Source organism: Pogona vitticeps, chromosome 3, assembly GCF_051106095.1.
Source record: "Pogona vitticeps strain Pit_001003342236 chromosome 3, PviZW2.1, whole genome shotgun sequence".
Lineage (NCBI taxonomy): Eukaryota > Metazoa > Chordata > Lepidosauria > Squamata > Agamidae > Pogona > Pogona vitticeps.
In genome coordinates, this window is record NC_135785.1 from 205,809,460 (window position 1) to 205,824,564 (window position 15,105).

Here is a 15,105-nt window from a genome sequence, read left to right on the forward strand (position 1 = left end):
TGCATTATGAAAGGCAAGTCATGAACACACATTTGTCAACCACTTTAAAAGTATGTAAGCACAAAATCCTGAACCACAGCCGTGAGGATTTCTTTGGTATTTCTCCTCTACTGATATTCTTTTCAAAGGGAATATCTTTTCTATCAACTTGTTTGAGAATAGTTGAAACCCTCCCAAGATACATTTTGGCACAGCATTAATTTATGTAGAAGGGTTGCGATATTCTGAAAACCGAGTCCTGCGTAACTTTTCCACTTAAAGTTTGCATATGTATACAATGCAGCTCTGAGCTCTTCCTGAGTCCCAAATATAGGTTGCATAATTAAATAAAACCACAGTCAGCAGTGATATAAAGGACAAACATCAATCAACTCTATCTCTTTTGGCTGGACAGAATGTGCAATACAAACTGGACCAGCTGTTTCCTGAACGCTTCCCTTAATTTAGCCATTTTATGTCCCCCCCCCCTCTGTTCATTCATTTAAAAAAATTACCCAAATCCTCTTGCCTAGTTACAGTGGTGTAGCACAAATGTCATACCTTTTGGGGTGAATTGCCCCAAGTTAAGAAATCACCGTTAGGTTGTATGAATCAGCATACAATCAATAAGGTTTATGGTGATTTCTTAATTTGGGGCCCTCCTATTTGCATAGTTACTCAAGAGGATTTTGGCAATGTATTCCTGCCAATGTATTCTATACCTTTCACATTCAGTTCTGCTGCAATTATCTCTTCTTGTTATTGCAAGTAAGTAAAATGATACATATTTTTCTATAAAATTATCCTTACTGATAAGATTTGTAGTTATTAGATGCAAACACAAACCAAATAATCTGAACCAGTTAAAAATACATTTGTGCCATCGAATTTACTTAAATTATTGCAAATAGTGGCAAGAATAGAACTGGGGTAATCCATCAGTTTGAGATTCACTCAGTTTCTCATTTTCCCAGCATTAAATTCATTTCATATTCCCAAGAGTTTTACCTTGTTAAAAGTCCCCACAAAAATGTGTGCATATACAATTTTCTACACACTTCTCCATTTTTTGTACTCCATTTTGTCTAATTCTTTACGTGCACTTCTCCTTTAATATACTGATTTTCATATACATTTCATATACATTGCTTGATTGGAGAACTGTACCAGAATGTTTGGAAAAATGAGATATAAATGTGTTTTAGTTTGCACACAAGTTTGAGAAATGCAAATCAGTGGCTGATATCCTGTTGTTTAATGTAATAAGTTGTGCTGTAGGAGTCACAACTAGAGTAAGCCCATTTGAAATAATAGAACTAATCGAGGAGTTGTCTGACTAAATTCCCACTGACTCAATGGGCCTACTCTAGTGCTATTTACCAAGCTAAGCAATAGGATTTCAGACAATAATTTCTTTAAGACAAACTGAAAAATATTCTCTCCAACCAAGAACAAATGCCCAGGACAAAGAATCTTAATAAAATTGACTATTACCTTGGGAGTCATTTAGACTGAAGGCAATTCGTATTGCTTTATCAGCAGGTACCCTTGCTGTGGTGATCATGTGGGCACTTGAGCCTATGCGTTTACTTATATCTTCCAGCTGCAAAATATAAATATCATACATTGTTCAGGAGAAGCCACTGCAGTATCAAGTAACATTCTTTAAATATGTTCATTATGTATCTGATATTATTGACTCTGACTTTCAGGAATAACGCTGAGCATAATTATTTGCAAGTACATTCTTTGTCCCAACCCTTTCACAGGTGAGTTCTCCATGTACGTATTCCAGCAAATTGAAAACAACTGCTTGCCAATATTTTTTCCTTAGAGAAACAAATATGCTTCATGCATTTGACTTCATGTTCTTGGCTTTTTTCATTGTTTGTATTTTTCTAGGTGGGAAATCAAGAGGTAGGAGACCTTTAACTCTCTAGGAGTTTGGGAGCTCAGGCCTATTTATTTCCCTTATTTGTTTGTCTTATTTATAGGCCTCCTTTCTCTTGGGGACCCAAGTCAGCTCACAATATTTTAAAAATAGAATAAAAAACATAAGTGAAACATTAAAAAGCCAATTAAACTATACATTAATTACAATGGAATAATTAAAAGCAGGCAAATATTCAAAATTATCTTAACTTTAAAATGGCATTCAGGGACTCAATCATGATTGTTAAAAGCCTGCCTGAAAAGATGGATCTTCAGCTGTCCGCGGAAAGACAAAAGGCAAAAGGGCCAGCCTGAACATTCCATAACCTTGGAGCTACCACAGAGAAGACCCTCTCTCATGTCCCCATCAACTGTGCTTGTGCTGGCAATGGGACCACTAGTATGGACAACAATAAAACATGGGGAATTATAATCTGAAACATTTGCAGAACCAAAGATTTCCTACCCTAGGATGGTCAAGCACAATACTATTGCATGTACGTCTTCTCACATATAAGCACTATTGAGTTGGTGGATTTTGACATTTCTTGTCAAAATAGTAACTGTTCCAAGCTCTGAGCTTCTGAACATGAAAATGAAAGGTGTACCATCTTATTCCTGCACCCTGTGGCACAGTGGTTAAGCTGCTGTACTGCAACCAAACTGCTCATGACCCAGGGTTCAATCCCAGGTAGCCAGCTTAAGGTTCACTCAGCCTTCCATCCTTCCAAAGTCTGTAAAATGAGTACCCACAAATGAGTACTGCATAATTAACTTGTAAACTGCCCAGAGAGTGCTTTAAACACTATGGAGCAGTATATAAGTCACATGCTTTTATATAGCAAAATTTTAGGCAGACACTATGCTATGAGCTAGTGCACAACAAATGCATCTCACCTGATTGTTGAGTATCTAAGAATATTTGATATTTATGCTAGCAGAGTGCAGCAGGCTAAGACTGATCTTCTGACTATGAAACAGGAGCAGGCAGCCCAGAGAAGTAAAACAGGAAAATGACAATAGGTGAAAAACAGAAAAATTGCACTTATTACTTCAGGAAATCCTTTCAGGGATAGAGCAAGTGAAATGTATGCTAAACGTAGTTACAGAAGCCATGGTGCTGACTTTCATGCATAGGAATCTGATATTAGCTATGGAGAAGATCCTATGTGCTATCTCTCCCTAAAAATTCAAAACTTCTCTGGATTCCTAGATGGAGAAATTCAAGCCTGAATATTGTAATCTACATATTAGTAAGTTACTTAGAAAACATAAGTGAGGACAAGATGCTGGAGCCTTTCTTAATATATTCTTAATACAGTATATATATTATATTATATCCTGTCAGGTGACTTGTTTTATACTTTGCTGCTCTAACATCCAACTTAGTAGAGGTGTGACTGACTCTGTTAAAGACTATTATAACTGAGGTGTCATACTGTTTATCTGTGGATTAATCTGTGATAGAGTATTATTGAACAGAATAGTTTCGTAAAGTATGTATGAATCAGCCCTTTATTCTTCCAACTGGTATTTGAGAATTTCCCCCCAGTTTCGTGTAAACGTTTCGGAACAGTTTTAATATTATCACTCATAACATGATGGCAATGGACAAGCCAGCCTTCCAGCAGAGAGGAGTAACAAAATCACAGCAGAAAGTTTGGAACAGATTTCCTTGACTAAGAGAGGCCAGTGCTTGGTGAATGGGTTTTGTTTACAAGTTGGCAGTGTTCAGCTAAGTATTGCGACTTGGCTCAAGCACATGTTGCTATCTTGGTCTACATCAGCATAGTGCTCTGTCTAGACAGATACTACTGTGGGTGGCAAGAGCAATCCTTAGCCTGAGGAGAGGTTCTCTCCTCGTTTCTGCCATCCAAGTTCCTTTTAAATGAAAGTGCCAGAGTGGGTTACCATTAGTAATATGTGGTCTCACCCTGCTTCAATGAGTTTGCTCTTTTGCACCCTCCAGCAACACTGCAGCCAAACAGAATACATTTAAATTAATGGAGCTGAGGTTTACCTTGTGTTAAACGGATTTTTGTACATAAGCCAACAGATTTCATGAGAGCTAGTAGCATGCTTTTCAACTGTATGGCTCTTCTATACAAAATGTTTGCTAGGTTCTGAGCCTATCACGTGCTTATTTTCGCCAAAGAGCAGAATATTAATTGCATCGTTCTAGTATAAGGGATCACTGGGTCAAAAGTCTCTGCATAATCTCTATGATCAGAACTGACAAGATGCCAGATTTCACCAAAAGTCTACTGCCACAATACAGTGGCTTTAATGCCTGATTTTTGTAATGAAACCACAGTGTCGATTACAATTGGTATCCTGCCATTAGCATCTTGCCCCACCACTGGGCAGAATAAATTAGCTGCCTCAGATGGCAAAATGCCAGGAGTGGTAAACTCTACTGTCCCCCCCCCCCCAGCCCCAGGGAGTCCTGCTACTTGGTCTCCTTGCTCTCCTCTCCTCCCCATTCCCACAAGCCTTCCTCCTCCCCTTGAGCCTCACTAAGTAGCAGTACACCACCACCTGCCAATCCTGAAGCAGCTCTGGCTGCAAAAAGAGCCAGCTAGGCCTCAAATGCCAGGGAGGGTGCCAGCTACTTTATGTTACCACCACTGCTTTCCACATAGAGTTGTCAGGTTCTTGGAGCTGGTGCCTACGAAGAACTGCAGGCTGTAGTTCTTCTGAGAAATGTTGCCATTTCCTATGACTGAGAGACTTGTGTAGGCACTAAGCCCACTGGAATTATCTGTTGGCAAAGATTCTCAAGGCCATAGCTGAGACTGTGCTCCTCAGCGCAACTGCACTGATGTGCATTCACAAGGGAATGTGCACGTCCCTGCCATATAGCTGCAGAGTGTGGTATCACCACAGCCACACAGAGCATGGCTGGCTAATTACATTTGTCTTCTATTCCTAAAGGTTGGGTGTATAAGGGTTTGGTCCATGAAGCCTGTTTCCATAGTCTCTGTCTTATTCTAAAAGCGTGCTGCTTATATACCGCTTCATAGGGCTTCAAGCACTCTTTGGGCGGTTTACAAATTAATTATGCAGGCTATGCATTCCCCCCCCCCCCCAGCAAGCTGGATACTCATTTTACTGACCTCGGAAGGATAGAAGGCTGAGTCAACCTCGAGCCGCTACCTGGGATTAAACCCCAGGTTGTGAGCACAGTTTTGGCTGCAGTACAGCGGTTTAACCACAGCGCCACAAGGCTCCTAGTCTAGTCTTGGAACCTATTCTACATGAAAGTTAATATTTCAGAATAGGTATTTAGTTGTATTTTCTTATTTCTATCCATTGCATCTTTTCCAAACTGTTCGCGTCTTTAGCGCAGTAATAAACCTACCTCATTTAAAATACTGTGGGTTTTAATTACTCTGCAATTAATTGACATCTGACCTTTGGTTGGTATTGAAGCTCATAAAGTAAAGGGTGAGAGGGAATGTGGTACAGTGGTTAGACTATTGGGCTATTACTTGGAATATAGTACTTCAAAGAAACAAATTAAGGCTTGGTGTAAATTTAAAAAAACAACACCACACACATTATAATGTTCCTCCCTTGAGAAGTTAGGCTGGTCTCCTTCCTTTGAAGTTGAAGACCCACCTCTTCAGGCAGGTTTTTAATAATCATAACTGAGTCCTAAATGCTGGTTTTTAGTTGAGTAAGTTTGTTTTAAAAGTTTCAAATGTCTTTAATAGGGATGGGCACAAACTGCCAGTTTGTCCTTCAGCTGAACAAATTTTGGGCAGTTCCCAGCCCTTCTTCTGGTGGGCACCCACTAAGAGGCAGTACCTGGAAGAAGCAGGGCTAGGAACCACTGAACGAACACCTGTTCGTCCAAATGACAACCTGGCATGAACCACCCAACCAGCGTTTTATGTTGATCTCTAGTCTTTAATCACTGAGTGTGTTTTAATTGCTATTACTGTATATTGTAATTGTTTTTAATGTACAATTTATTGTATTCCTGATTTTTTTTAACATTGTGAGCTGCCTTGAGGTCCCACATTGAGAGAAAGGCAACCTGTAAATGACACTATAAACAAACAAACAAACAAACAGATGTCTAGAACTCAGCTGGAGACAAAAATTTCACCGCATGCAGCATTTTGTACTGTATTCCTCTATTGGAACAGCAGTGTACCCAGAAAATGGCCTTTCTTTATCCAGTCCTTAAAACTAGAGGGCCTTCCACAAATCTGGACTTGGCAATCGCATGGGTTTCATAATTTTTAAAAGTCATTTTGTTAAAACCCAACTACATAACACCCCTCCCTGACACCATTCTTTAACAGCTCATGATGTGAGACTAGGCAGGGGTGTGACTGGTAGTCCCTATCAATTTTCCAATGTACCTTGTTCTCTCAGCATTTATCTAGCAACGATATCCCATGAAATGCTATCCCAGTTGTGAAAAACATTTGGACATGTGCTTGAGCAAGAGAGTATTGTCATTCATTTCAAGATGACACGCGAATGTAATTTGCAGCTTTTGGCAGATTAAACACAATGAATTATCTCACAATCAGCTGCGAGGTGACCTGTTGAAACTGCTTAATATGTAATACACTACAACATTCACTTTTGCCAGACATAACTTTATATCGCTGCTAAACCAAAAGTAGTAAAAGGTTTGATTTGAAAGGAGACAATTAATGTGCCTTCCCTCAACTCCCTTGAAATACTATTATGGCAATACCTAATTCCATCAATACAAGCTGGACAAACAGGGGTTCAGATAATGCTGCTGCTGAAGAGAACTTGCCAAACTTTCTTTCATTTTTTAAATTTAATTCACATCACCTTCCTTCTTGCCAGAATACAGTTCTGTTCCAAATATTCCAAATTAGAAATTCTTTTATTACTAAGCTGTTATGGTTTTGTAAGAAAAAATCTTCATGTATAATTTTTATAATTGAGTCACTTAGTACATCCATTTTTAGAAAACACATAATTTATGACTAAGTAAAAGCATAAGCATTAGAAATGCTAAATTGTAATTTGTTCCTCGGATAACATCATGGGTATATTATCCGAAAGCAAAAGCGGAGAAACATGAAAGAAAGGTTACTCATTAAAACTTTGAATCAATTTTATTTTTGATTGTGGAGGTCTCATGTGACTGTCCTCTGACCAGCACTCTCCACAAAACAATAATGGTGTTTTAACAAGTTATCTCAAGCTATCACATAGTTTTAAAATAAACAACATTGCAGGGATTTGGGGGAGCAATCCCAAAGCATCTGTAGCAGACCCTTTTCTTTTAAATCAGCCATTATGTTATCCTGGTTGTGTAAAAATTTCTTAAACTTGTGTATATGTGGTTAGCTTTTTAAAAAGATAAGCACCTTTCTTATGCACAGATATATATTTAATTTTCTCCATTTCTTTATTATGCATCCACAGAACCCCAGCATCCCTCCATCTCAGAAGAAGAAATGAAGCTATACAAAACAGATTTTTATATCAATATAATCAAACAATAGATATTGAACAGAATTTCTTCAAGTACTCTATTTTGCTTTCTTTTCTGATTAAAGCTGAAGGCTTTGGTTTTAATAAGCAATCCAAAACAATTTCCCCCCAAACTACTCTTTCATTAGATTGCCTAGAAAATAGTATTCCTTCATTTGATAGATAGATAGATATATAAACCTGCACCAGAACTCGAGTTAAGTGTGGTTACAACTCAATCACTTAGTTCAGTTTTCACACCTGTTGCCTTACCTCACTTGGTAGTGTCTGCACTTGTATAATCCAGGGCCAGCCACTGCCTTGGCTTGTCGTTGCCTTTATGGAGAACAGAATCAATAAAAGAAAAGGCTGCACCTGCTACATAGCCACAAGCTGACAAGGTCTGAGTAGTTGGAACAGCTGTCAGGGCAACAGGCTACTACCTGCACCCCATAGGCTTTTCAATCCCTCCAGACCACCCTTTTCCGGTTTCCTTCACAATTCCACCGTCCCGTCCCTTCCTTTCCAACAACGAGGGATTACAATGTTGTCAAGCTCCGTGAGGCAAAAAATCCTTCCATCAGAGGCATTATTAAAGCCACAAACTGTCAAGAGTCCAAAATTTTTAATTCATTAGTCCTGCCAAACCTAAAATACAAACAGACTTGCTTCATAGGACTGGAATGTTTTCAGCATGACCCAATCAGTGTCTGTGTCTATTCCAGCAAACTGGAAAAGATAGCCTGACTCCAGTCAGCAAAAATGTCTGCAGCTCCAATCAGCTTGGGGTGACATTGCCAACTTGAACTGGCTGCGAGCAAACTATCAAATGATAGCTGCTGCCGCTGCCGTGGCTGTAGCTATCATAGCTAACAACTAGGTTACATCTTTGCTGCTTTCATCCAGGCTTGGTAAAATGATACTGCCCAATAAATGAGATGATAGACCTGCGGCATTAAAAGAAACAATGGACTAGCCTATTTATAGGTGTGGTGTATATTAAGAGACTACAAATATATCTTTCTCCTCAAGGTGTATTTACAGACATTTGGGGGTTATGTAGACTGCAGCCTCATACAGAAGAACAGCAAGAAGTAAACCATAAAAATTTCAACTGTTTTCTTTTGTCTAAAAATGCTAGAATTACTGACAAGAAAAGCTAACTCGCTGCATAGTTACAGGAAAAAAATGTTTAAATGATGCCATATGTGGGCTTATCTTTTCAAGCATTTATATACAAATTCAAATAGCAATACTTTCATTTCTTGGTAAATAAGCAAAGCAACCTCACATAAAAAGATACTTAATTTTGTTATTCACTGCACTTAACATACTATAGTTAAATAATCTTCAGTGCTTTTATAAATGATTAAATTGTTTTCTTCTTTTCAAAATATGATAAGTAACCAAATTGGTCCTTTGGTAATTCAAATACTGGCCCAACTCTTTTGCAGGTCACACCATTTCAAGTTGATACAGAAAATTATGAGGAAATCAGTTGTAAAATTTTCTTCTCAGATTCCATGGTGTGATCTTTTCAGAAGCATTCACAGACTGTTGGGAGGCAAATTCTGCCAAATGTGGCCCTTCCAAGAAATTCCTGGCTTGTGTGGCTTATAATTGGCTCCTACAAAAAGTAGAGAAATAAACTAGAGGACTAGCTGCCCTTGACTTGATTCTAACCAATAGAGATGACTTGGTGGAGGACGTGGTAGTAAGGGGAACTCTGGGAGAGAGTGGCAATGTTCTACTAGAAGAACAGGGATAAGTAAAGTCCCATGGCAGGAGATCCTAACAAGAAAGGGAGTCTAAGAAGGGTAGGAGCTTCTTAAAAAGGAAATTATAAAGGCACAACTACAAACAATTCCTACAAGAAAAAAAATGTGGGAGAAAGCAAAAGAAAAGGCCACCATGGCTTCACAAAAAGCTCAAACAGGACCTGAAAACAAAAAAAAGGACACATATAGGAAATGGAAGGAACACCAGGCCACCGAGAATGAGTACAGACAAGTAGCAAATAATTGCAGGGATGGCATTAGGAGAGCAAAAGCTGAGAATAACCTGAGGCTAGCTAGAGACACTAAAAACAACACCAACACCAGAACATATTCTTCAGGTCCATGCATAGCAAAAGACAAAGAAAAGAAACAATAGCTCATCTACTTAATGGAGATGGGGAAACGATCACAGAAGACAAAGAAAAGGCAGAAGTGCTCAAGTCCTATTTTAGCCCAGTCCAATGACCCTCCAGACAAATGTGGTGTGGATGGAAAGGACAAGATTGCAGCAGGAGATTGACAAACAAATACTCAGACAAATAGTCAAGGAATACTTTATTACCTTGAATGAATTCAAATTTCCAGGTCCAGATGAAGTGCAAGTACTGAAGAAACTGGCTGAAGGACTCTGAGAACCACTGTCCATTACAGTGGTGCCTTGCATTACGATGTTAATTCATTCCAGCGAAATCGCTGTAGAACGAAAACATCATAAAGCGATTTTTAAAAGTCCATAGAAATGCATTAAAATCCTATTAATGCGTTCCTATGGGCTTGAAACTCACAGTCCAGTGAAGATCCTCCATAGCGCAGCCATTTTCGCTGCCCGTGCAGCGAGGAATTCATCCCAGAAAACAGCGGGCAACCATTTTTTTTACCTGGTGGCCATTCAGCTGTGCGAAAATCGTCGTTTTGCAATAATCGGTTAGCAAAGCAGGGAACCGATCATCGCAAAGCGAAAAAACCCCATAGGAAACATCGTCGTTATGAGATTTCGTTGTAAAATGAAGTGCTTGTCTTGCGAGGCACCACTGTATTTTCTTGGAATCATAGGAAATGGGTGGTGTGCCAGATGATTGAGGGAGGGCTCATGTTGTTCCTGTCTACAAAAAGGAGGAACCTGGGATCTACAGCCTAGTCAGCCTAACATCAATCCCAGGGGAAATTCTGGAACAGATTATAAAGCAGTTACTATGCAAACACCTAGAAAACAAGGCAGTGATAAATGGAAGCCAACACGGATTTATCAAGAACAAATCCTGCAGACTAACCTGATCTCATTTTTTGATCAGGTAACCACCTGATAGACAGAGAAAATGCTGTAGTCATAGTATATCTGGACTTCAGCAAAGCTTTTGACAGTGCCCCATGATATTCTGATTAGCAAGTTAACTAGGTGTGGGCTGGATATAACAACTGTCAGGTGGATACACAGATGGCTGTCGTACTCAGAGGGTGATGATTAATGGCTCCTTCTCAAACTGGGAAGAGTTAACAAGTGGGATACCCTGGGACTCAGTCCTGGGCCCAGTATGATGCAATATTTTTATTAGTGACCTGGAGAATCAGGAGATAAAGGGAATGCTAATCAGATGGCACACAACTGGAGAAATAGCTAGCACCCTGGAAGACAGAAAAAAAAATCAAAATTATCTAGCTAGGCTTGAGCACTGGACTAAAAACAACAGAATAAAATTCAACAGGGGTAAGTGTAAATTACTGCACCAAGGAAAAAGTAACCAAACACACTGTTACAAGATGGGGGATACTTGGCTTAGCAATAGTACGAGTGAAAAGGATTTTGGAGTCATTGTATATCACAAGCTGAATATGAGCCGACAGTGTGATGTGACTACAAAAAAGGCAAACACTATTTTAGGATGCATTAACAGAAACATACTCTCATGAGGTTTTAGTTCCCTTCTATTCCGCACTGGTTAGACCTCATCTTAAGGTCTTAAAGAAGGATTCTGACAAATTGGAACAAGTTCAGAGGAGGGCAACAAGGATGATCAGGGGGCTGAAAATGAGGCCCTATGAGGAGAGACTGAAAGAACTGGGCATGTTTAGCCTTGAGAAAAGAAGACTGAGGGGGAGATATGACAACACTTCAAATATTTGAAAAATTGTCATACAGAGAAGGTGCAGGATCTGTTCTGGATCATCCCAGAGTGCAGGATGTGAAACAATGGGCTCAAGCTACAGGAAGCCAGATTTTGGTTGAATATCAGGAAAAACTTCCTAATTGTTAGAGCAGTACGGCAAGGGAATCAATTACCTCAAGAGATGGTGAGTGCTCCAACACTGGAGGCATTCAAGAGAAATTTAGACTACCGCCTGGCAGATATCCTTTGATTTGTATTCCTGTGTTGAGCAGGGGGTTCAACTCGATGGCCTTGTAAGCCCCTTCCAGCTTCATTATTCTATGATTCTATGTTCTTGTTTGAATTCTAGGCAACATAAAGTATCTTAGAAATATTTCCAAAAGTTATTTGTTTGTTTGGGGAAAAAATCTGAAATAGCAATACTGTGCATTACTAACAAAAGTTAGCTTGCGTGTCCCTGCTGTTCCCTCCTCTGCCAATGTCATGTTCAGCTACCATGCCTGCCCAATAGCTGCTTTGATGCATCTTAGTCAGCATCAAAGCTTCTGTGTCCACAGTAGGGGCTCCTTCATACTTCCAAAAGTACCGAAATAGTCACTTTTAGATACTTTTAAAACATATTCTATAAATTGCTAGCCATTCGTTCAAAACACATCTAAGCTGGGCTTTGGTTCAACTAAATAATTAGAATTATTCTGTAACTATAAATATAAACATGTTCAAGTTATACCACAAAAAGTGTGCAATGATGTTTATTACAGTACAGTTATAATATAATACAAGTTTATTTATTATATTTACTACATTTACTCTATATCTTAGTGATTGCAAAAAGGAAGTAACTACAAATATCATATTTGCAATGAGTTACTTCCACACTGTGTCTGAGGGCAGGCAACATCAGACACCAGCCCTGTTTTCTGATGCCATGCTACTGTTCCTCACTCACCTCCCTGCATCGTCTGCTGCCTGAGATGGCTTCTTAATTCACACAATCAAACAATAGGGCCAGGCCTGTGTCTTATATTAACTGATGCTGTCTTATCAGAACAATCGGAGTCCCTTTTGAACCTGATTTTTAATTCTAGTAAGACGTCTGAGATTCATTTGTGTGTGTTGCATACAGTTGGATAAAAAGATACGAGAAAGGATCTTCAGTTCTTCCTCAGATTTTTTTGAAACTTCCATTTCTATTCTTCCTTCTTCTACTTCTTCTTTTTAAATAGCGTACACACTCCCTTATAACAGCTTTACAGTAGGGCATTTTCTTGTTGTATGAAGAGGGCACAGTGCTGCTAATCCTTTTTGTTTTCCCTTAAGGAGGAAGGGCACTATGTTCTCTTCCCTGCCAAATTCATGCAACGTTTGGTACCCAAGCAAAATCCTTTCAATCATGGATCAGATTATGAAACATAAGATCATCACCAAGGATGACATACAGCATATCATGTTGTAGTCATTGCACATTCCAAAGTTATCATCTCCTGAATTAGAAACATTACGACTTATTGACACTGTTAAGCAAGCTTGTATTTATATTCATTTATTTATTTGGCTTGAAGTATTCACTGCCTTGCATTTGTAAATAAAGTCCAGGCACTTCTGCCTGATAAAACACCTGTCCCCTTCTATTTTTTAACAGCACTGCTTTCACCTCATTAGCAGGGAGTAGCATTTGGGTAGTGGATGACCTCACTGAAGCCAAAATGGTGTCTGAGGGTGTTCGTCAGCCTATAAAAATAAACTTTAAAAATAATCTGTTACGGAGATGACGGTGTTCAAAGGAAATGGAGGAAAACACTTGCCCTTTTCATCTGACCCTGGAACAATGACTTTTTTGGAGAGAAAGTCCCAGAATTCCCTGGCCAACAAAAAATAAACATAAATGAAATTCAGTGTTTACACCTTCAGAACTTTGAAAACAATATATTAAAAACAAAACATGGAACAGGAACTATTTTGACCACAGCTTGCAGCTCTTCGAAACCCCCAGCTAGCATGCCTACTGGCTATGTTGGCTTGCAGATTCTGTGAAATGTAGCTAAAAGAGGACCTGTTCCATGCTCTGATTTTCTTTTCTCATATACACATTGAACAAACATGCAAAAATAAGAAAATGACAGTGCAGTAGTTGGCTCTGGCCTCTATCTGTAAATGCTGCTAATTATCTATCTATCTATCTATCTATCTATCTATCTATCTATCTATCTATCTATCTATCTATCTATCTATCTATCTATCTATCTATCTATCTATCTATCTATCTATCTATCTATCTATCTATCTATCTATCTATCTATCTATCTATCTATCTATCTATCTATCTGTCTGTCTGTCTGTCTGTCTGTCTGTCTGTCTGTCTAGCTAGCTATCTAGCTATCTAGCTATTGGGCTATCTAGCTATCTATCTAGCTATCTATATTGTAGAAGTGTAAAAACTGTCTCTTAATGGGGAGATTAAGACTGAGGAAATAATCCCTTCCTTTCGCATGTGTTCACCTCAAATGCTACTTCTCTTGTCAGCTTCACCAGTGCACTCATCTTCTCTCAGATGATGGGTTATTATAGAGTCAAACTGGCACTTGCAACCCCCACCATTAAAGAACTGACTGATTTTGCATGTGTAGCCAAAAAATCACTTCTTTTGCTGAAGGCAAAAATAAGAGACATTTTGGTGACAATTTCAGGCCTCCCTCAAAACCTACCTCAAAACTGGAAGTGTATTGTATGTGGTTTTGGACTGCAACTCCCAGAATAATGCCTGGGAAATTCTTGGAAAATTTTGGGAATTGCAGCTCAATTCTGGGAGGTTCTGCTTGAGGAAATCTGGGGTTGAAGTCCAAGAAAAGCAAAAGAGGCACACCCCAGTCAGCATTCTCCATTCTCCTATTGCTCTGCTCTTGTCAGAGACTGCATGTTATCATGATCAATCTGACTTTGGATCAGCCAGTGCTTCTCCAAAGTTATTCTCTAACTACAAATTAAAAAGCAGTGGCAAGAGGATACATCCATATTGTATTCTCTTCATATTCTTCTGTCTTGCAGCTTTTTGTTGCAACTATAGGTTGCCAACTACATGACTTAAATGAAGACTTTTGTTTGCTAACACTTCTGTCAGTTGCTATGCTGGCTTTTATTGAAGTTTTTCTTTTCATTAGGAAAAGCAAACATAAATATTCACATGAATGCCATGGCATCTCTCCCCCCAAACATCTATGCAGCATAGTGCTTCTCTGGTTCTAAATCCTCCTCTGAATCTAGATTGCGTATTTCCTGCCCCTTGGCACTTTTTGTATATTCTGTCATGTATTATTTTAAAGAAAGCCATATGCAAGTGGCTTAGTCAGCTTATTGTTCGGTAACCCAACTGGCATTTTTGGTTTGGGGCTAATGTAAATAGAACTCAGTCTTAACCACATTTCAAAAATCCCTTCTGTTTTGTAAATTTGATTGAAAAAGATCCACTAAGATTTATAGATTGTCATCATCTATCTGTTCTAATACTGACAGAAGCTATTCTGAGAGTTCTCTTTTATCTTTAGTTCACTCCTAATGTGAACTAAACAACTTTGTGCTGATGCTCATTCTAAATGAAGGGTGGAGGAGCTTCAGAGTTAAATGGTCCTCAGTAAATATGGATGTTTCATTTTCAGTCCATCTTCCCAGAAGAAGAAGCCACAAATAGTATCAGTTTAACTTATCCCAAGTAAAGATATGAAGCTGTCCTTAGAAGTACATCAGAAAAAGTATGTTGCCTGAGAATACTGTGGTCATTTTCCTATGTAATTTAACAGTTGACCCTCTGGACCTTTATGTCTCCAATTATTATACGGTACCGC

The 15,105-nt window shown here is 38.9% G+C and overlaps 1 protein-coding gene across 1 annotated transcript in view; it reads right to left on the reverse strand.

Moving 5' to 3' along the window:
- MAP3K7CL (MAP3K7 C-terminal like) overlaps window positions 1-8,123 on the reverse strand; it is a 35,933-nt gene extending 27,810 nt beyond the window's left edge. Inside the window, exons 1-2 of the mRNA XM_020796192.3 lie at window positions 7,657-8,123; window positions 1,474-1,582 (exon numbers count right to left, since the gene is read on the reverse strand). Coding sequence (XP_020651851.1) covers window positions 1,474-1,543 — 70 coding nt within the window. The 5' untranslated portion in view covers window positions 1,544-1,582; window positions 7,657-8,123. The remainder of the gene's footprint in view (window positions 1-1,473; window positions 1,583-7,656) is intronic.
- Between the last annotated feature and the right edge of the window lie 6,982 nt (window positions 8,124-15,105).